Genomic DNA, 21,549 nt, shown 5'->3' on the forward strand with positions numbered 1-21,549 from the left:
ATTTTCTTTAATTTCGGTTGATTGCTTGTTTGCAAATGATCACAAAAGGGTATGACCATGTGTAACGACAGATCTGATTGAAGTTTTTTTGATATATAATATAATAATATATTATGCAACAAAACTCAATAACCACAACGAAAATTTTCAGATCTAGCAGCAAAATAAAGCTTGGAAATCAGAATATTTTCACATGAAGAAATAAAATAACTGCTTCTGGGACTTCGAGAAACGACCGTTGATCTCAGTGGGGGCGACAATGAGCCCTGATGTAAAATTCATGTAACTCTACACATCGATTTGTTGCACGCTGGCAGCTCTTTTTACATTTTTTGACCAGTCAAATGTCGGTAAATTTGTATTTTACTTTTTTTTGTATATTTTGACGTCATTTAGATGAAGGTACAATCGTTCATATAGAAAATTGATTTATCCATCGGATAAAATTATGTGTTCAGTGCTGAGAGTCCTAGCCAGTTAGTAATATTAAGCCGAATATCAAATTCAAGGAATATGATTGCCGAACATGGACAGAGAACGATTAACCCATGTTGTCCAGTGGGTATTAACATACACTCCACGAGCATTATGAAACTTGAAGAAGTTTAGCGCAGTTGAGGTGAAAGATATCGTGACCATATTTTGTAAGTAAAGAGAAATGGTGGATCTGCAAGAAGAATTTAAATACAGTAATATTTTTCCTGACTTAACTCAAGCTGTTCACTTGTTTAAATTGAGGGGGGTTAGGTAGGTTAAGTTCGTTTTTTCCACACTGCTCGAATGGTTTTCTTTTAACATATTGGAAGTCAAAACTCTTTTCTTTTGCGCTCTATTAAGATGGATTGGTACATTGGCACAGAATGGAAGGACGAGAAACGCGGCCTGAGCAAGAAAGTACTTAGCCTGGAGTTCGCAGATATGGCAAAGCCGATGGCTGCCAGCACAGTGCTATTTAGCGTTAACAACAAATGCGCCAATTTGGAGGACAGGCCCAGTAAGTATCTGGGTGGCGAGGAGTCCTTGACCTTTCCCCAGCAACATACCTTGGAAATGGGGACTGCCACAACGCCCGTGGACTGCTATGTGGAGATGTTGCTGCAGCAATTCATGCCAGGGGAAACCGCCGCCTGCAGCATCACCAGCAAGACCGGCGAGCGAATCGAGTTTGATTTGAAGCTGGATCTGATTGTTAAGAACCCCCAGGTGCACAAGCTAAACGCAGCAGAGATTTACGAGCTTGCACTGCGTTTCAAGGAGAGTGGCGTGGCCATGTTCAAGAGCTATCCGAAATTTGCATTTGATTACTTTGCGCGGGCCGCAAAGCTGCTTATCACATACAAACCCTTCGACCAACTCACCAAGAAGTCCAACGGCATCAATGGCACCACCGTGGAGGCTTTGTTTGTTCAGCTACAGACCAACCTGGCCGCATGCATGTTGCAGGAGGAGCGCTACGAGCACGTTATCTATCACACAGAGTTTGTGGAGCGGGCAGAGAGCCCCACCGAGAAGAGTGTTTACCGTCGCGCCCTGGCCTACTATCATATGAAGGAGTTTGCCAAGGCCCAGGCCACCATAGAGCGCGTGCACGACTACGAGGAGAAGCGAGAGTTCAGCAAACTGCGGGACAAAATTGCCGCCAGCTGGAAGGATAGCATGGCCCACTACAAGGAGGTCGTACAAAGAATGTTTAGTTAGTTTTAAAAAATGCTCATTGTTAAGATTCTCAGACAACAAAAAAATGTGTAGAAAATAGTTTTTATTTAAAATACTACTTTGATTTCCTATTCTTTTTGGGGTCAAACTTGGTTTTCCTATTGTTTTTGGGGTCAAACTTTGCTCTCCCCTTATTTTTGGGGTCAAACTTTTCTTTCTTATCGTTTTTGGTGTCCAATTTTGCCTTCTTATTCTTGAACTTCATGCCGCCGGGCAGACTGTGTCGTTTACGAGAGGATCTATCCTCATGTTTGAAGAGCTCTGCAAAAGAAAACTTTAATGTGATGGCTTCTAATATGATTACCATGTTACCTTCATCTGGCTCCTCTCCCACTTCCTGTTTGTAGTATTCGGCATCATCATCAGAATCGATTTCAACTCCATCTGCTTCCTTTTTGGCGGCCCACTTCTGGTCTTTCTTTATCTTCAAATTGCGTGCCCGATTCTCAGCCTGCTCCTTCTTGCGTTGCTCCTTAAGTTTCTTCTTCTTTTCAATCACCTTGCGCAGCGTTTCCTTTTCATCCTCCGTCTTCACGACATGGTCGTGATACAGCACTTCGCCGGTAAAGAGTCCTTCTTCGATTTTAATCAGCTGCATGGTCAGACGTGGCCCGATCTCGTGCAGCTTTATGGAACTCTTATTTCCTTCCAAGTTTCCACCGCTCTTGAGTGTCTGCGCTAGCACCACATGCGTCTGTTCGTCATCTTCCGCCTCCGATTCAGATGCGTTTCCATCTCTACAAAAAAAAAGACATGAATTAAAATTACCCCTGCTGTGCACTGTGGAATCCTCACCTCGCAACAAAGTCCGCGATATCGTTGTACTTGTTTAGGTTCGGAACGACGCCTGTGACAATTTTCTTAACCGCCCGATTCAGACCCACGGGCACAACTTCCACCGAATAGTGACGCATTTCCACCAGCTTCGTGTCGGGATTATACGAGAACAGAACACAACGACGTATAGTGCCGATGTTAACCGTATTCAGATTAATCGACGGGAACATGTTTTGAAATGTGCTGGCCATCAGTTTCAGATGATTGCCATCGCCACTAAAGTTGTTCATGATGACCAGCGGAGCTTGCTTGAAGTGATCACTGTCAATCATTTGCTTCTTGGCGAGAGAAATGACATCTCGGGCCAGAGTGAATTGGTGGACCTGTTGAATACATCATTCGAGTTTATAATGGAAATACATAGGGGCACGACAAACGCACCTTAAACGTCAGCGAAGGACCTCGCGGCAGGCGCACCACTTTGAAGGACAACTGTGTTGATGCCTTGTTGAAGATGGTCATGTGCGAGACATGAAAGAAGCTGCTCAAGCTGACAAAGTCTTTGATGCGATTCATTCGCGACTCCCGCAGGTTGGTCGCCGTGAAAGGCTCCATGATGCGCCGAAAGTCCAGTGTGAGGTCTGTGATATACGGGCATGTTAGTCCTCGATGTATGACAAAGGAGTGGGGAGCCTCAACGACTTCGTTCGGTTCGCTGGCCTTAAAAGCAGCCGTACGCGTCTTAGGATGCACTTTTTTCTTCCCGCGTCCCATGTTTTTGTCTTATTCCGGCTAGCACGTGTTGTCGATCAAATATACCGATGAAAAAACAAGCTTAACCCACGTAAACCCCCTAAATTTAAACAATTGGTGTGTAAATTCTTCTTGTAGATCCACTAAATGGATCTTTCTTAAAAAAAAAAGTTTCTAAGATATCTTTCACCTGAACAGCGCTAAAATTCTCCGAGTTTCATAATTTTCGTGGGGAGTATTTTAATACCCACTGGACGACAATGGGTTAACCGTTCGTTTTCAATATCAGTAGCTTTGATTTTGATATTCGGTTCAATATTACTAGCTAAATAGGACCCTCACTACTGAAAATATTTGTTTCTACAAGATTGGTTAATTAAAGGGACCCTAATTTATTGGATTGCTTATAATTAAGTGCAATAAATGATTAAAAAAAAAACGTGCGTATGGAAGTTTTTAATACCCTATTTAAAATTGAATTGAAATTTAATCTAAAGAAGTATAATAGATTGATTAAAACACATGACTACATATCAGACCACTGCTGGAAAATGAAAACTACAGTGAAACAGTGAAAATCGGTTTGAAATTTGAATTGATGTTTTGAAAATGAGCGCTCGCTGGTGTTTCTTTTATTTAAATTATATTTATTTAATCACACTTAACATAGCAAACACAAATGATGTTATTTCGCTTCATTTATGCATTTAAAGTTTTACAACTGTTTTTATGTTTCGTTTATCAGCTAGTTTTGAAAAGTTGCTTTTATATAGGCCAATTATTGAAATGTATTGTGAAAACTGAAAAGTTAAAGTAATTAGTTCTGCAATTGATTTCAGATGGGTGTTGGGGGGGGAGGGCTAAAATATCGGCAATAAACTAGTGCCAGGCCGAGCTGCAGTGCTGGGGAAATTATTTTCTGATTTTTTGAACATTCAATCGAAGATTTTGTTCTTCTTTTTCGAAAAATTACAACTATGTATTTATGTTGCGAAAAATTAATAATATTAATATTTTTAATATTAGCATATATGTATATTTTTATAAATTATAGTTCTACAGCTTAAACTGAATTTTGGAGTGTTTAGTTTTTCTTCTTTTCTTATCCGTTTTTTTCATGCATCGACGATGATTGGATCGTTTTATGCGATATTTATATATATATATATAAAACTTCAGTTTAAACCGCAGTTAACTACAGCCGGATGTTGGTGTTGTTGTTTTTTCTTGGTGTTGGTGATTTGAATTATCATTTTATGCTTATATGACAAACTGCTAGTTGCTGTGGCTGAACGACATATCCTATCCAATCCATATCTTCCTATGCTGTTCACCTCTTATTGCTGTTTCCGCTGCTGCTGCTGCTTCTGCTGTTTTTGTAGTTGTAGTTGTAATTGTTGTTGCTTTTGTTAATGTTTCTGTTCTGGCGGTTGTGGGTGGTGTTGCTTGGGGCGGTCACTGACAGCACTGCTTACGTACATCAGCTGTGACAGTCGGCTTAACGTCGATGGGCTCCACGTTCGACGGACGAATGACATCGCCTTCCGGCGGATCTCTGATTTGTTTCTGCGACACAATACGATAGATCTCTGAAAACACAAACAAAGCACAAGCATTTTATTAGCAAAGTTCAGAGAGTAGAGAGACAGGATTGGATGCACATCCCCCCTACTAACCTGTGAGTATATTCTGGAATGCCGTTTCAACGTTCGTCGAGTCGAGGGCCGATGTTTCTATGAAACTCAAGCCATTTCGCTCGGCAAAAAGTTTCGCCTCGTCCGTTGGCACCGATCGCAAGTGTCGCAAATCGGACTTATTGCCCACCAGCATTATGACAATGTTCTGATCGGCATGATCGCGCAGCTCACGCAGCCATCGCTCCACATTCTCGTACGTCAAATGCTTGGCAATGTCATAGACCAGCAGAGCTCCAACAGCACCGCGATAGTAGGCAGAGGTAATGGCGCGATAGCGCTCCTGGCCAGCCGTATCCCAGATTTGCGCTTTGATAGTCTTACCATCGACCTGGGGGTGGTGGTGCGAGAGGGTGGGAGAGACAAGCATGAAAGGTTAGAATGATGGACGGTAATTGGCAATTTGGCCAAGTTATCCTTCGGGGCTGTAGCAGTTTCGCTTTGAAAATCAATAAACAACCTCCGACACAGTGATGCCAACATGGAGTTTTTCCTCAGCTCAACTATAATTTGCATCTGTATAAAACTATTGAAAGGATTTAATGATTTGTTCTTTTAATTTAAAGCCAATAATGTAGAGTATTTGTTCGTTCATCTTTTCAACAGTTGGTACCACTGTGTCCCTTTAGTGAAACGCACACGTACACTCCACGTAAGGGAGGTTCTGTGCTGCTGCTGCTGCCCCTTTGGCCACGACACACATCCTCTCGTACTCACCTCTATGCTGCGCGTTGCAAACTCCACACCAATTGTCGACTTGGACTCCAAATTGAATTCATTGCGCGTGAAACGTGAAAGCAAATTACTTTTGCCAACACCCGAGTCACCGATAAGGACAACTGCAAAGGATTATAAAGCATTAGCGACACTCTGGCATTGGGTAATCTTGGTGAATTCCCCTCCCCAACCATTCGGGTGGCAGTTGCATAATGGCATGGTGGCACATTCCGTGTCGTGTCTTGTATTTTATGGTCGGACAAGCTGACTCTGCTGGCCTAGCAACCCGGCAATCCTAGGTCATGTCCTCCTTCGTATTGACTCTCCCGCTGCCGTTGGTGCGGCCCCAAGGTCAGCAAATACATAAAAATTGCTATGCTTTGGGGATTTCGGGCCATGAAAACAAATGTTTTATTATTGTGGGAGTTGACGTTCGGCAGCAGCGGGCATTGAAAATGTTGATTGTTTTGTGGGACGTTCAATGAAATTCGTTGAAGGAAACATTTGTTGCAAAATTAAATGGGCGATGGGCAATGGAATTAAAAGTAAAAGAATAATGGAATTTTATTTCCTACCTAATAGAGATAATAAACACAAAATTTGTTCAAGTGAAAATTGATATACGTATGGAAAAAAGCAAAAGCTTCCGGATCTTCAGGATCTATAAAAAGCTGATCAAACAGACACATTCGCAATCATTTCCCATCAAAACCATTTACAGAAATACCACTATTATCGTGAAAGTGTACACATGTCACTCTCCCGTCAGCTAGTTTTTACTTTTGACGCCTTTTTTGAAATTTAGTTGATAAGCGCACGGGCACACTGTTTGCTTTAGTTTAATGAAAAAACAATAACAAAAACGTATCAAACACCTTTTTGTGATATCACGCTCTCTTTTGGCTCTCTCTGGACAATGTATAGCCTGGTTACAGTTATCAGTATGGCCGAAGAGAGCGCCAGTAATGCGTCATTGTCGCCTACTCTCTTTCGATCTCGCCAATGATCTTGAAGTGGACCCAAAGAGAAATTACACTAGAGTTTAAACGGAAGTGCTAAAAATTAACGAAGCAGTTACTTGTTAGTGGAGAAATACATTCATATATCGAATCATTCATACGGCAGTGGTTATGTGATTATAAGCTTATCGAAAAGTGGCATTCCTTTACAGTAAATTGTCGTTCGTCATGACTCATGTGATGGCATGGCAAATATTGCTATGTGTGAAATTTGAGGGCCTCATCATGCATATCATTTATTGACGCAACTTATCGGACTGTATAGGGAGTTTTTTTTGGATACTTAACTAAAAAAAAAGAAACGATAAGATTTGCAAAGCTCTGGAAAACATCTTTAAATTAGCTTGTTCTCCCATTAAGGAAATCCGTATACTAAAGCTAGACTAGCGATAGACTTCCAGGTTTCTTATAAGCGCAACTGGAATTTACAGCGGCGCAATAGCTTGAGCAGGGCAAACGAAGAGAACAAAGGAGAACAGAGAACTGATGACCCCAAACAACATAAACGGAAAGTATACAAAGAGCGCTACTGGAGGGCGACACACAGAGATGTGGGATGTGGGAAGTTAGAATTTGTTGAGTGACAGGAGAAACAGAAAAGGGCTGCGTATGTACAATGGATCTCCGACCACTGTGCGAGCAGCGAACCTAAAGCGCAGCTTGAACATTCGCTAAGCGGCGCTCTCTGGCGAAGTTTCGGAGAGACAAAATAAACATATGCAAAAGTAATTACGAAAATTCAATACAATAGCCGGAGCACTACGAAATATTAAAGCTGACACGCACACACACACATGAAAACTCTCTCTTTCCCTGTCTCTCTCTGGCAAATGAAAATCTAATCAACTAAAAGATGTGGCTGTGTCAGGAGAGGGGGGGCGGTGGGCGGGCATTTTAGCATTTACTACTACTCGGAACAACTGCAAGAAGAAGCAGCTTTAAGAAGTACTTTGAGCTTTTATCACGACTATAAATACGATTTGCTTTTCGTATGCAACGTGGCGAGAGGAATGGAACGGGAACGTAATGACAAAACAGACAGTTAACGGCATTAAGTACTAGTAGTGGGAAGAGCGGAGAGGAGCGGCAGAGAGAAAGTAAAGGGCATCCAACTGCAGTTGTTGGGCAACAACAATCATTGACAGCTATGCAGGGGGCGTACACTTCTGTGATTTGGGTTCAGAGAATTATTTTGGGAATTAATCAAGCACGCACTCTCACACACTCACACGTACATACACAAGAGTGGTTTTATTCACTGCATTTTTTGTTATTCTCCAATTAGTTTCAATTAGTGCCATTGAGCTACTGCGTCATTGTGTCCATGGAAGACAAGACAGAGAGGAGCCGAGCCTGAGAGTGGTCTGCTCCTATGATAACTGTCTCTTGTTCGACCGCCACCGGCTAGCCAGCTCATAATTATGAGCACACCAACACACATTACATTACACCAGTGTGCCATGTTTATAATTACCTTTGAACAGATAATCGTATTCGTCTTCTCTTGCACCCATTTTGCTGAAGTTTGTTTTAATATAATTGGCTTCGTTTAATTATTATTGGCAGCTCCGGTTGCGTTCCGTTTGATTGGTGTGCGAGTCTTAAGTAAAATCCAATAATCCTTGCGCGCCGCCGATTTCTATATGCGTTTGTCGTAGCTCACACACTTTTTTACACTTTACATTTGTAGGTGTATTTGTAAAGAAAAAGAAAATATATATCAATTTTATGTCCAAATTTTTAGTATTTCGAGGGCTATTTCAGTTGTCACATCTGGCGGCCAGTAGGCGGCAACTAGTGCAGTATAAAGTGACTAATTATAGAAGCTTTTAATGCATTTATTTATGATTTTTTCTTACGCGAAACACACACCTTAGTCACTAGCTTGAGAAACATCGATATTAACAACGATGTTTGGGTGTAGCAGACGTCGATGTTTTTTCTCAAACATCGATGTTTTTATTTACAAAGCATCTTATAGGCTATTTACACTATTATTAATATGTTTGATCTAATGTTACAATTATTTTAAAGTATTTATGTTAGCTCCTTTTCCCTCAAACATAATTATTACGCCACCATTAATGAATGGCGATAGTTGACACGATGGGCAGGGATAAAATATTCGGAAAATCGAAAAAAACGCAACTGAAACGCAACCATAGCTAAACTTTATGCCACCACTAGGCCCCTATGCTTATTCTTTGTAAAAAACTGAGTTTTGCCTAAAACGATATGTAATTCATAAATTTCATATTTTAATGTTCACAAAAATTAGTAAGTTTTTTTTTACTTATATATAAATGAATGGAAAATTTAAAAAACGTCGATGTTTCATGCTCTCAAAACATCGAAAACATCGATGTCCGCTCTATCACTTAGTCACTCCCAAGAGTCACCGAAATATACCGTCTCATTTTCAAAATATTCCGTAAATATACCGATGATGTTTTCTTATTAATATTTTCCGTTATTTGAGATCATTATTTCAGTTCTTGCCTAGTCTTAATAATATTGAATGGAATTTTTCTTCATATAAGATAGCCTTCAGAATATTCATAGCCATCACTACATTCATCGTCGTCACTGTTATTTTCCTTGACATCTTAGAAAAGCATTTCTTTTCCCGGCTCGAAATTTTCGCAACCGTTTTAGTCTCTTGTCTTTACCTTAAATATAATAGATTTATATTGAGTTTTATCAAATTTACCTCCGACAAAATTCGCTCACATAATGCATTTGTACCCTATGGACTGTATTGGCCGCGGATTTCAGCCAGCTTTGATAGTGACATAGCAGACAGCTTACAAGTGACTATATCAGCTAGCTTTTAGTTTCATAAAATTTCAAATAAACACAGATTTTTTATAAAACAATGTATAAAAGTGTTTTTATTTTAATATAAAATACTTGTTGCATAAAAACGATAAATTAAGTATAATGTGCAATTAATACTTGCGTTTAGCGTTAATCTCTAGAATGTATATGTAACATTGTTCTAGTTGCATTTAAATGCGAGCCCGTTGCAAAGCTAAGGCTGGATAAAGAAGCATGATTCCGCCGGCGATATATGTGATTTTTGAGCCCACACACCAAAAGGCTGCAATGATTCAAGAGTTAAGATAAAATCAGAAACAAATTAAATCTATACTTGCCTATGGAGCCCACCACAGGGCCAAGCGCACGAGCTAAGGCGCCCAGAGAACGGAATATGCCTAATACTGAACCTTTTTGATCATCGTTACCGTACTTCGACACCAAGGTGGTCAGGCAGGTCACCGCAAAGGCTGTAGAGATGGCGAACAGAATCATTCCAGCGTAGAGCATTCCACTGCCCTCGGCTAGGCCAACTAATACAAAGGCGGGTACTATCAGATATAGACTAAAAATGGCATAGCTCTTGATCTTGGCATCGGGAAGACGACGCACAACCGATCCCTGAATCAAAGTCATAATAACACCTACAAAATAAATGATTAATGAATAAAGAATATGAAATATCCAAAGGGTATGAATTTCACCTGTTGTGAGAAACATTTTCGCTTGATCCATGGAGGTGTAACCAAACTTGTGATACATCAGGAATGTGACGGTGAATTCCAAGCCCGAATACAAGAACAAATATAAAAAGTATATCAATCCTATGGATCGCAAGGCGTCCGTATCTTTTTTGGGCACATTTTTGATGGCAGCAAATCTGTGAATTGAATAATTATTAGGAAATCCATTCGTAATCGTATGAAAGTGTTTCCTTGTAACTAGTTTTAATCAAAGGAATTACCAGCAAATGCTAGCTGATAAGACAATCAAACAAACGTGCTGAAGTGCCCGGCCTGATAACGAGCGTAGCGTCACGCTTGGCCGGTAACCAGTCAAGCGGGTTTGTTGCAATTCAATTAACTTAGTCACACGACTGGTTTGCAAGACATGCTAATTAAATCATGAATTACCTAAATATGGATGAGACGTTGAGCAACTGCAAGCCGTAGGACAGGGCGGATGAGATCTCCTTAACACGTTTCTCCTGAAAATATCAAATCATTTTGTATAGAAGCTACAGATTTAGTTTTAGTAGCAAATGATCTCACCTTTGGCAGGGTCTCTCGCAGACAGCAGGATAGCACCAGGAGATCGCCCAGAGCTAGACCCAGGGCCAGGAGGGATGGAAGCACAAACCAAGCTCCACCACTCGCTGATTTATTTGAGAATATGGCAAACATGGCACCAATCATCGGTCCCACAATGAAACCCAACGAGAAGGCCACACCAACCAGGGCCATGCCGCGGCCTCTGGTCTTCACGCTAGACACATCCGTGATGACCGACATGCAGAGCGAAATGTTGCCCTTGCTGATTCCCCCGACGAAACGTGCCAGGACGAACAGGGCAAAATTGCTGGAGCAGGCCCAGAGTAGATACGAAAGAGCAATGCCAGACTGTGTTTTTGGTGGATAAAAGAAATGATTGCTGACCCAGATTAGATGAGCATACACCTACCGCACACACAAGTAGAACGGGTTTGCGTCCATAGTAATCCGAGAGGCCTCCCACAATTGGGCTGGCCAGAAATTGCAAGAAACTAAACATTGAGCCTAGGAATCCGCCAAACAGCACCGATATATAGCGCTCTGGGGCACCAAGCAGCTGCTGGAACCAGCGTATTCTCTCCGTAAGCACATTATACAAACCGGAACTATCATTGACGCGATAATACTCCAGAAGCGACGGAAGCAGCGGCAAAATGATGGTGAATGCGAGCAAATCAAAAAGCAGCGATACGAATATGATGTATATCATAGGGTCACTCTTTTCCTTTGGTTCGGCATTCTTGGTGGCTTCCTTGCCTTGTTGCTGCCCATCGTTATTGTTGTTGGTGATCTGCTGAGAGTCTGCTCTTATTTCCGGTGTGTGGAGGCGACTTCTTATGGTGGCCATGTTTGTTCTTTTGATTGCGGCCGTGATTGCGTGCGTGTACAAAACTTTATGCTGCTTTTACTTCAACATAACTGTATCTCGGCGTAACTGGCCAACGGCTTGGCCCCAACAAAACAGAGACGCGGAATGCTCCCCAAAAGCAACCCGCCACCAGAAGTGAAAGTTGAAGCGCAACAGCTGTTTGGCGGCGGCCTACCACGGTCAGACATGGCATAAGCCAATTATCAAATTATTAATAGGCAATTATCAGCTAGTAAACATTACACTACAGGTGTAATTTCAGACAAAATATTTTTAAAACATTCAACAACTTGTTGCTTGAACGTGTATTTCTACCAAAAAACAGTACTGTACAGTTTTGCATGGAACAGCTACTGTTGCTACTGGCAGTTACCAACACTTAAAAACAATAGGCAGAAAAGGAAATTGTTCATAAATTTGTTAAATAAAATCTCAGTACGACTTTAAAAAAATGTCAAAGGTGACCGTGCAAGACATAGAAGCCGTTGATGATTACTGGGGACCCACATTCCGCTCCATCCTAGAAGGTAAGTTTGCCTTAACCGAAAAACCAATTTGTTTACGCCCTCAGCCAATGGAATTTTCGGTCATATCCGCAGGGAATAATACAAAACTGATTAGCGAACAATTGGATCAGCGGATACGCAGCCATGACAAGGAAATCGAACGGATATGCAACCTGTATTACCAGGGATTCATTGATTCCATCCAGGAGCTGTTGCAGGTGCGAACACAGGCCAAGCAGCTGCACGATGAAGTCCACTCGCTGGACACATCGCTGCGGCAGATCAGTGCCTCACTCATCCAACAGGGGAATGAGCTGGTGCGGGCACGTCAAATCGAATCCAATCTGGCCAGTGCCATCGAGGCACTCAAATCCTGTCTGCCAGCCCTCGAGTGTTACATGAAGTTCACACAACAGGCCAAGAACAAACAATACTATCAGGCGCTGCGCACGCTGGAGACCCTGGAAACGGAGCACTTGTCGCGTTTGAAGCGACACAACTATCGCTTTGCCACTCAGATGCAGATCCAGATTCCAATCATCAAGGAAAACATACGCAAGTCCTCGGCCTTAGATTTTCGCGAGTTCCTGGAGAACATCCGAAAGTTCTCGCCGCGCATTGGCGAGCTGGCGATTACCCACACCAAGGAGTTGCAAAAGCGTGACATAAATGCCATCATCAAAGATCACATGCAGCAGGCAAATGGCGGTGCAGCCGGTGCGGGTGGCGACGACGATGGCGGCAATGTGAGTGCCCAGGATCTGATTGATTTCTCGCCCATCTACCGGTGTCTGCACATCTACATGGTACTGGGCCAGAGGGAGTACTTCGAGAAGGATTACCGTCAGCAGCGTCGCGACCAGGCCAAATTGGTGCTCCAACCGCCACCCAACATGCACGACAACCTGGAGGCCTACAAAACGTACATTTGCGCCATTGTCGGTTTCTTTGTGGTGGAGGATCATGTCAAGAATACGGCTGGGGATGTGGTAACCAGTAGTTATCTAGAGGAGCTGTGGTCCAACTCCCTGACAAAGTTTGTCAACGAGATTAGCATGAGCTCGTCTTCCTGCACCGATCCCAATATATTGCTGCGCATCAAGAACCTCATCATGCTGTCCATCAACAGCTTCAAGTGCTACGGCTACACCGTGAACATTCTGTGGGAGCTACTGCACAATATGCGTGATCATTACAACGAGGTGAGGAGCATACGAATTGTATTCTCGAACATTCCACATCTCTTTTGTTTAGGTGCTGCTGCAACGATGGGTTCATGTCTTTCGCGACATCCTCGACAAGGAGCAGTTCCTGCCGATGGTTGTGCAAAACGTTGAGGAGTACGAGAGCATCATTGAGCGTTTTCCCTTCCACTCGGAGCAGCTGGAGAATGCGCCGTTTCCCAAGAAGTTTCCGTTCTCGCGCATGGTGCCGGAGGTCTACCATCAGGCCAAAGAGTTTATGTACGCCTGCATGAAGTTTGCCGAAGAGCTGACCCTCTCCCCCAACGAGGTGGCTGCCATGGTGCGGAAGGCGGCCAATTTGCTGCTCACCCGCAGCTTTAGCGGCTGTCTGTCCGTGGTGTTCCGACAGCCCAGCATCACGCTGACACAGCTCATACAGATCATCATCGACACGCAGTACTTGGAGAAGGCAGGACCGTTCCTCGATGAGTTCGTCTGTCACATGACCAACACGGAGAGGAGCGTGTCCCAGACGCCCTCGGCCATGTTCCATGTGGCGCGCCAGGATGCCGAGAAGCAGGTGGGCCTGCGCATCTGCTCCAAGATTGATGAGTTCTTCGAGCTGAGTGCCTACGATTGGCTGCTGGTGGAGCCTCCGGGCATAGCTTCCGCTTTCATTACGGACATGATTTCGTACCTCAAAAGCACCTTTGACAGCTTTGCCTTTAAGCTACCGCACATTGCCCAGGCCGCCTGTCGTCGCACCTTCGAGCACATTGCGGATAAGATCTACTCGATCATGTACGACGAGGATGTCAAGCAGATATCCACGGGTGCCCTCACCCAGATCAATTTGGATCTGATGCAGTGCGAGTTCTTTGCGGCCTCTGAGCCAGTGCCCGGCCTCAAGGAGGGAGAACTGAGCAAGAATTTCCTGCGCAATCGACAGCTGCTGGATCTACTGATCCTGGAGGAGTGGAGCACATATTTCCACGACTATGGCAAGCAGGAGAATCGCTATCATCTAGTGCAGCCGCAGTCCATCATTGTGATACTCGAGAAGATACGCGAAGCGGACAAGAAGCCCATATTCTCGCTGGTGCGAAAGAACGACAAGAAAAAGCTGCTGGAGACGGTGCTAAAGCAGCTAAAGCACATAGCCGAAAGGCAGAACTAATCGATTTTAAGGGATCGGTGATCCCTGCTGAAATAAATATACACTCCTTGGCTTAGTTTTATATATGTACTCGTTTGCACGCAAGTAGCTTTTTATTTGTTGGCTAATTTGAGTTTTCATATGGAAAAAGTATTTAATTCTCGCCTCCTTTTGATTCTATTTGTTTTTATAAAAGACAAATTTCAATTGAAACATCTTTCCGGGCGCCCGTTGAACGTGTAAAATTGTATTTTGAATTTTGTTTTTTTTTTATGTACAAAAAGCGATATAATTTGTTTTACGTTTTGCCTACGTGATGCGGGGAGGGGTGTGGAAAGATACAAAAACGGAAAAAAAAAAAAAAACAAAGAACGAAGGGCTAATAACAAATTGTATATAATTATAAGATGTATGTATATGTGTGTGTGTGTGGGTATATTCCGCAAAAAGTTGTAGTAAAACTAATTTCTATGTTACGTATATATATATTGTTTGTGTCGCTTTTGTCAACTCTTCGTTTCCAAATGCTTGGGTGCATCCGCGTAGGTGAACTTCAAGCGAAATGCCTCAGCAAGCAATACATTTATTTGGCGATCGGACCAGTTATGTGTTGGCAGATTTTGTAGCAGCAACATGAGACCCTGTCCAGGGGGAAAAATTCCATAAATTAACAAACCACTAAAACCAAATCGTGTTTCTCTATTGGAAACTCACTTGAAAATCGTTCTGTTGCATTAGCTGCTCCTTCCAGTGCAGCAGGAAGGCCGCACACACGTACAAATGGAACAGGGCAAAGCCATCGGATTCAGCCAGATATGTGTCCCACAATCGAATGGTGCAATGGAGTGGCAGTTCGCGTGTCAGCAAATTATTCATCCAACGAAATGAGAATTGCAGATAGTCAACGCCATGCGTCTGTAAGTGACGATGCAGATTTACTGGAAAAATAAACAAAAAAATACACAATTAAATGTAAGTAAAGAAGATAATTAGGGGCCAAAACATGGAGTGGCATGGCACACATTTTGATGGCTGTATGGCTTGGCTTTAGGTTATCAGACAGCATACAAATCTATCCCGAGAGAGACGTTTATCTTATCATATCTCCAAACATATATATCTCTATCTATATTTCCTCACTTATCAAAGATCACTCACTCACCGTCTATGCGCTGTATAAGATCCTTGAGTTGATTGACCTTCTCCTGTATGCCCAACTGGGCAAAGATATAGTTGTCCTGTATACAGTCGAGAAACTTGGATAGACACCAAAAGGAATCCGCTTCGATGATGTTGCGCGTCTCCTCCGCCAGTGTGGACATGTCGAACTTCTCGAGATCTGTGTTGGGCGTCAAGGCCTCCTGCAGAAACACAATAAAGAACGGGGTGACCAGATCGTTGATGCCCTGCACATAGCCCGAGGCTGGATGACGTATGGCCCAAATGAAGAGCACTCGCTCGAACATCTCTTGGACGAGCTGCTGCTGGAAGAGCGGTATCTGTGGATTCATGCGCGGCACATCGATATGTATCTGACGATACGTGTCCTGCTGTGTCTCGTCCTGGCTGTCCACCCTAAAGTAGTTGTGTCTCAAATCCTGATAGCCCTGACGCTTGCTCTCCAGCACCGCCATTCGTCGCTCGCTCGAGGGGGGCAGATATTTCGACAGCAGTCGCCAGCTTACGGCGCGCATCTGTGTAATGGCAGAGAAATTTAATTGAATTACACACACACAATCGCAGGGGCCGGGGCTGGGGCTTACCCTGCGAGGCACTCCCGACCAGCTGAGCTTCTTCAGGGCCACCAAATCCAATTGCGGCGAGTCGAGTAGCACCTGAAACTTTTCAATTTTCGTCTCATATTCGCCGTCCTGTGAGTTGGAGCTGATCTTCTGCAGTTGCGGTCGCCCGGGATAGTTTCTTAAACGTGATCTGTGAAAGGCAATTCGATTAATATTCAGTTCACTCTGCGGTGCACTTGTTTCGACGCCTGTCCACATGACTGTGGGAGAAAGTTGCACTGTGGCATTCCTCTTTCTCACAACTGAATCTTCGATTATACTTGGGTTACATCATTTAGTAACTAAGGACAGATGCGGGCCCACACCCATCCCACATCACTTGTTTAAACAACTGTGGGGCTCTTGCTCGACTCTTGCAGCGCTGAACTTTCTATTTAACTTCCCATTTGTGCACGCGCCTCACCTGTTCTCATTACTGTCTGGCAGCGATCGCCGGCGCTCTTCCCTATTCTCTTCCGGGGTACTTCTGGAGCTCGAGGTCTGGTCCGCACTGCCACAGTCGTTGGCCCTTGGTGTGTTGTGGTTTTGATTGCTTCGCGAGTGCGTTTCAATCACATTCAGTGCCGCCGTTTGTGACATTTGCCGCGATATGCGAGTGCCGTCTATAGAGAGGGAATCCGGAAATTTAAACCAATTAACCGATAAGACCGATAAGCTGCAATTACCAACGCCGGCTCCAGCTGCGGCCGCTGCTGCTGCTGCCTCTGAGCTGCTGATGATGCAGAACTCGTCGTCGCCCGTGTCCCAGGCATCGCTCACCGACTGCTGATAGTCTCGAAAGGTGGACACCATGCCACTGCCGATGGCCTGTCGATGACCTGTCGCCGCGAACCCGGGCGCGAGATCTCTTTTGGGACTGGGTCGTCCGGGGACTCTCCGTCCGCTGTTTTTCCAAAAGGTTGAGTTTGCGTTAGCCAAGGTGTTCACTGGCGTTGCTCCGGCGTTACGTGTTCCACTGATTGCTTCGGCTGTTACGGCGGCTGCGAATGCTGTTCCTGTTCTTACTGCTGTTGGCGTTTTTTCTGGACCTTGTTCTACATTATTATCCATTATACGTCCCCTCTTATAACAAAAATAACCCAGTCTTCGATGTCAGCGTCATTATTTTGCATCCACAGCAGTGTGACCACAGTGTACCGAAACATACCGTCTCATTTAAAAAATATACCGTAAATGTACCAAAGCCCACTTAAACCTCCTTTATTTAAACAGTATAACAACTTTAGTTAAACCGCGGAAAATTATACTAATACTCTTGCAGGTACATCATATCACTTATCTTTGATTAAAAAAAGGACCAAAAAGGTGAAAAGATAACCTTAACTGCGCTAAAATTCTTCAAGTTTCATCATTTTCGTGGAGAGTATTTCAATACCCACTCTCTGTCCATGATCGACATGATATGCGGCTCATTAATATATATATACATATACCTAAATACCATAAATACAAATTTTTTTTGAAATGGAAGACTTCTGATTGCCTCCTGCGGTCACACTGCGTGCACTTTTGTTGACGTTTCAAGTTTTTCCACTTTAGATTTCCATATTTACTAAATTTAGCAATCAAATAGAAATGGGCAGCGACTGGGATGAGATAAAGCGCCTGGCAGCGGACTTTCAGAAAGCCCAGCTTACTTCAACACTGCAGAAGTAAGTATGCGAATTGGAATTTAATTCCACTTGATTCGACCCTCCTACATTTATCATTGAAAGGCTTTCCGAACGCAATTGCGTGGAGATTGTGACGCTGCTGCTGGAAAAGCAGCTGCTCGAGGTGGTGTTCACCAACGATGGCAAGGAGTACATTACGCCAGATCACTTGGAGCGCGAGATCCAGGACGAGCTGTATGCGAATGGAGGCCGCGCCAATCTGGTAGAGGTTAGCAGGACGTTGAATGTGGATCTGTCCCGAATTGTGGCACTGGCTGAGCGCATTGCGGCTGAGAATCCCCTGGTGCATCTGGTGCTGGGCCAGCTAATCGACGAGGACTACATCAGCCACATTGCCCAGGAGATCAATGAGAAGCTTGCGTTGCGTGGCGAAATATCCATTTCCGATTTGGCCTCTCAGTTTGATTTGCCATCGGAGTTTCTGCAGCAGGATGTGGTGGAGAAGCACCTGGGCAAAATCATCAAGGGCCGTCAAGACGCGACCAATCCGCGAGTCTTCTTCACCCAGGCCTACATCCAGCGATGCAAGGCGAAAATACGCGGTGCTCTGGCGGCCATCACCAGGCCCACAAATGTGGCTGTAATTCTGCAGCAGATTAACGTGCAGGAAAAGATCTTTCACTCATTGCTAGATGAGATCTCGCCTGCCGGGCAGGTGACCTCAAAACTGGCCAATGCCCAGTATGTGCCGCACATCTATGCCAAGACGCAGGCCGATTGGGTGAACTCCTTCTACAAGCAGAACAGTTTCCTCGAGTACGATGCCATCAACAAGCTGGGCATTTCCGATGCCAAATCCTACATACGCAAACAATTTCCCAACGAGGAGTTCTTGTTCCTGAAGCGCGTGGCTCTGGGCGCTCGTCTAGTGGAGCTCACCGTCGTCACGGCCCTCAATGAGTGCAGTGCCACCAAGCAATACTTGGACTTGACTACCATTCTGCCTTCCAATCTATCGGAGGAGGACATCGAGGAGGTGTTCAGCGCCATTATGGCCCAGAAGCATAGCAATCCCAGCAATTTTGTCTACCTGGATAGCATCGGTATGCATTTGACTTCCATGATTTAATGGATTCATGGCTCATTCTGTTCGTTCCCCTTTCAGTGTTCTCGCAGCCGTATCTCACCGAACTGGTGCAGCCGTGCCATGCTCTGGCCGAGGCCCAGGCCAAGGTAGCCATCGACTCGGGCGTCTATCAGCAGTTTATTGTGGAGAAGACTCTGGCTCAGAAGGGTAACGCTTCCTTCCAGGACCAGGATGATGATGGAAAGCTGGACAAGCGCGACGAGCGTAGGAAAAAGGCGTCCTCTGGCAAAGCCGGTGGCGGCGCCCAGGGACGCGAAACCAAAACTAAGTCAACGAAAAAGCATCAACGACGCAGTGCAGCAGCCCAGAACGATTCCGATGACGAGGACGATGTGCAGCATCAGGGCTCCCGAGGAGCAGGCGGTGGCGGCGGAAATAAGAAGACTGTAAAACCATTGGATCTAGTCAAGACTGCGGATATCGAAAAGCTCATCAATGCCAGCCTACAGGAGGAGGGTTTGGAACACTTGGCTCCCTCGATTGCAGCTCTTTATCTAAAGTAGGCAGGAATAAGGGATTACACAGAACATTGCTTTATATTTCTTTATCATTCACAGCCAATTGAATCAGGCAGCGCTGGCCAAGGCCCAGGAGTTGTATGAGGCCACACCTCAAACGAATCGCCGTCAGACCCATGCCGCCATCCAGGATCGCATCAACACTCTGCTGATAGACATACGGCTGTATGAGAAGGGTCTGAAGCTCTTTAGCCACGACACACAGACGCAGCTGGTGAAATATCTGCTCAAATCCCTTGGCAATGATATCTGCAATGAACTATCGCTCTATGTGGCCAGCGAATGCAATCTGACGGTGAAGAATACCAGCTTGAATGTGGATCAGCGCATCAAACTGGCCCAAGAGTGCGATGCAGAGTATCGCAGTGCCCTGCTGGAACAAAACAAAGCCCTGAACAAATCCATAGATGATTTCGAGCTGGCCACGGAGTCGGTGCTGAAAGCCTGCAGCATGATTATCAAAAAGGTGGACAAGAAAAAGGATCGTCTGCTGATTGCGGATCACAAAAATAAGCTGCAGCAACAGCTGCTCGACTGCCAAGAGCCAGCCCTGCTGCTCCATCTGGCTGCACTCATATTGTTTACCACAATTAGTGGCTGCATTTTGCATGCTTCTGGTAAATTCGTCTCTGCCATACTGCAGCACATCCGGGGATCTCTAAGTGACCCACAGAATGACATGCTGCTACGCTATCACGGTGTGTATTGATCATTTAATATTACCAAAGATTATACAAGTACCAAGATGTTGCTTGAGGCGTTCTATGGCCCCGTAGACCGTCTCTAACGGCTTCGACCTTAGGCTGCTGAGTCGGTCCCCAAATTCCAACAACAATACGCAGTCTTTGGCTTAGAAAAAGACTTAGTTTTTGGTCTTTTGCGGTCTCGGTCCCAAGAAAGACTAAAAAAATTCTTTTGCCCTAGCGAATGGCTCAAAACGGAATGCCAAATAATACAACAACAAATTGCATGTCCTGGGCATAACGAGGCATATTTTCTTCGAGACTGGGACCGAGTATTGGCTTCAAGCATCAGTCTCGTTCTCGAGCATCAATATCTTCCACTTTTATAGTCTTTGTTAATATATTTTCGTATTTCTTTTTGCAGATTTGGTGTTGCAAGTGCTGCAGACAGCGCCCGAAAGTGACGATTCCAAAATGGCCCACGAACAATTGCAGATCATGCAGTCGAAGGTGGTAGAGCTGGCCCAGAACTTTACGCGTGCCTCCGCTTCCAAGGCCGATTAAGACCGAGATTTCTCCCTGTCGCCCGTGCTTTCATTTTATCTTAAATTTCCATTGGTTTTGGTCTGTAATAGATTTTTGTTAAATTTTCATAGTTTATAAATTGTTTTTATTTTTTTTATTGCTATGCACGAAAGTCGAGTCGCCTTGAATACAATCAGTAAAGTTACAAAAAATGGTTTAAGAGCCTTAAACAGAGTTCCACAATTTATCACTTTGAATGTTTTTTTTCTTTTTAATGTTTATAGGAAAACAATTGGGGGGGCTTTGGGGTTTTAGGAAAGCGTTTCTTTTCATTCAAGCTCCGAGCACACACATCATTTTTAGGGGGGAGGGGTATACGTATTAGTGTTGGGTAAACATTGCTCATTTTGGTGAACATGTTCACTTGTTCTTTTTTAGTAAGTGAGTTAACTCACTCATATTGCTCACTTGCTCTCTTAGATTGCTCAGTTACTCACTTGCTCAGTTGTTCTGTTGCTCACTTGCTCAGTTGCTGACTTGCTCACTCAGTTGTTCATTATTCATGCACAGATGGTTCCAAATTTCACTAAACTTTCGAATTAGCGACATACTGAATAGTTGAAAGAGTAAACAGCTTTGCCGGTAATACAAAAAGTGTGAAGTAAACGCAAATATGAGCAACAGCTGCCAGATCGCGAAATGCCCTTTGAGGAGCAAAATTGCGCAAAAAGTGAGTAGAGAACAAGTGAACAAAAATGAACAAGTGAACAACAAAGAACAAGT

General features: G+C 44.1%; 7 protein-coding genes across 8 annotated transcripts; 3 read left to right on the forward strand and 4 right to left on the reverse strand.

Moving 5' to 3' along the window:
• Positions 1-749: 749 nt before the first annotated feature.
• Positions 750-8,287, forward strand: LOC108155683 (peptidyl-prolyl cis-trans isomerase D). Of its 2 annotated transcripts, XM_033389144.1 has the most exons (2): positions 750-1,258; positions 7,742-8,287. In XM_033389144.1, exons 1-2 carry the CDS (start codon positions 838-840, stop codon positions 7,816-7,818), a joined length of 498 nt encoding a protein of 165 aa, XP_033245035.1. In that variant the 5' UTR covers positions 750-837; the 3' UTR covers positions 7,819-8,287. The 2 variants fall into 2 exon arrangements, with proteins under 2 accessions (XP_033245035.1, XP_017142141.1); XM_017286652.2 differs by lacking the exon at positions 7,742-8,287 and having other exon boundaries at positions 751-1,774.
• Positions 1,724-3,315, reverse strand: LOC108155682 (protein Peter pan). Its single transcript, XM_017286651.2, has 4 exons — positions 2,935-3,315; positions 2,512-2,876; positions 2,029-2,453; positions 1,724-1,977 (listed from the first exon to the last, which is right to left on the reverse strand). The coding sequence occupies exons 1-4, from the start codon at positions 3,265-3,267 to the stop codon at positions 1,772-1,774; spliced, it is 1,329 nt and encodes a 442-aa protein (XP_017142140.1). The 5' UTR covers positions 3,268-3,315; the 3' UTR covers positions 1,724-1,771.
• Positions 3,945-8,240, reverse strand: LOC108155684 (ras-related protein Rab-11A). The gene is made up of 4 exons (XM_033389147.1): positions 8,151-8,240; positions 5,658-5,779; positions 4,923-5,271; positions 3,945-4,835 (listed from the first exon to the last, which is right to left on the reverse strand). The coding sequence occupies exons 1-4, from the start codon at positions 8,188-8,190 to the stop codon at positions 4,702-4,704; spliced, it is 645 nt and encodes a 214-aa protein (XP_033245038.1). The 5' UTR covers positions 8,191-8,240; the 3' UTR covers positions 3,945-4,701.
• A 1,320-nt stretch (positions 8,288-9,607) lies between the features above and the next one.
• Positions 9,608-11,791, reverse strand: LOC108155034 (major facilitator superfamily domain-containing protein 10). Its single transcript, XM_017285599.2, has 6 exons — positions 11,174-11,791; positions 10,765-11,112; positions 10,627-10,700; positions 10,198-10,373; positions 9,832-10,137; positions 9,608-9,776 (listed from the first exon to the last, which is right to left on the reverse strand). Exons 1-6 carry the CDS (start codon positions 11,609-11,611, stop codon positions 9,685-9,687), a joined length of 1,434 nt encoding a protein of 477 aa, XP_017141088.1. The 5' UTR covers positions 11,612-11,791; the 3' UTR covers positions 9,608-9,684.
• Positions 11,792-11,979: 188 nt separating this feature from the next.
• LOC108155032 (exocyst complex component 6) lies at positions 11,980-14,843 on the forward strand. Its single transcript, XM_017285595.2, has 3 exons — positions 11,980-12,159; positions 12,232-13,340; positions 13,393-14,843. The coding sequence occupies exons 1-3, from the start codon at positions 12,084-12,086 to the stop codon at positions 14,497-14,499; spliced, it is 2,292 nt and encodes a 763-aa protein (XP_017141084.1). The 5' UTR covers positions 11,980-12,083; the 3' UTR covers positions 14,500-14,843.
• On the reverse strand, positions 14,552-17,412 carry LOC108155033 (TBC1 domain family member 22B). The gene is made up of 6 exons (XM_017285598.2): positions 16,946-17,412; positions 16,684-16,882; positions 16,242-16,410; positions 15,641-16,172; positions 15,193-15,416; positions 14,552-15,119 (listed from the first exon to the last, which is right to left on the reverse strand). Exons 1-6 carry the CDS (start codon positions 17,328-17,330, stop codon positions 14,985-14,987), a joined length of 1,644 nt encoding a protein of 547 aa, XP_017141087.1. The 5' UTR covers positions 17,331-17,412; the 3' UTR covers positions 14,552-14,984.
• Positions 17,413-17,769: 357 nt separating this feature from the next.
• LOC108155031 (E3 UFM1-protein ligase 1 homolog) lies at positions 17,770-21,013 on the forward strand. The gene is made up of 5 exons (XM_017285594.2): positions 17,770-17,932; positions 17,996-18,996; positions 19,059-19,539; positions 19,598-20,256; positions 20,666-21,013. Exons 1-5 carry the CDS (start codon positions 17,856-17,858, stop codon positions 20,803-20,805), a joined length of 2,358 nt encoding a protein of 785 aa, XP_017141083.1. The 5' UTR covers positions 17,770-17,855; the 3' UTR covers positions 20,806-21,013.
• The last annotated feature ends 536 nt before the right edge of the window (positions 21,014-21,549 follow it).

The sequence above is a fragment of the Drosophila miranda genome, chromosome 2 (assembly GCF_003369915.1).
Source record: "Drosophila miranda strain MSH22 chromosome 2, D.miranda_PacBio2.1, whole genome shotgun sequence".
Taxonomy (NCBI): domain Eukaryota; kingdom Metazoa; phylum Arthropoda; class Insecta; order Diptera; family Drosophilidae; genus Drosophila; species Drosophila miranda.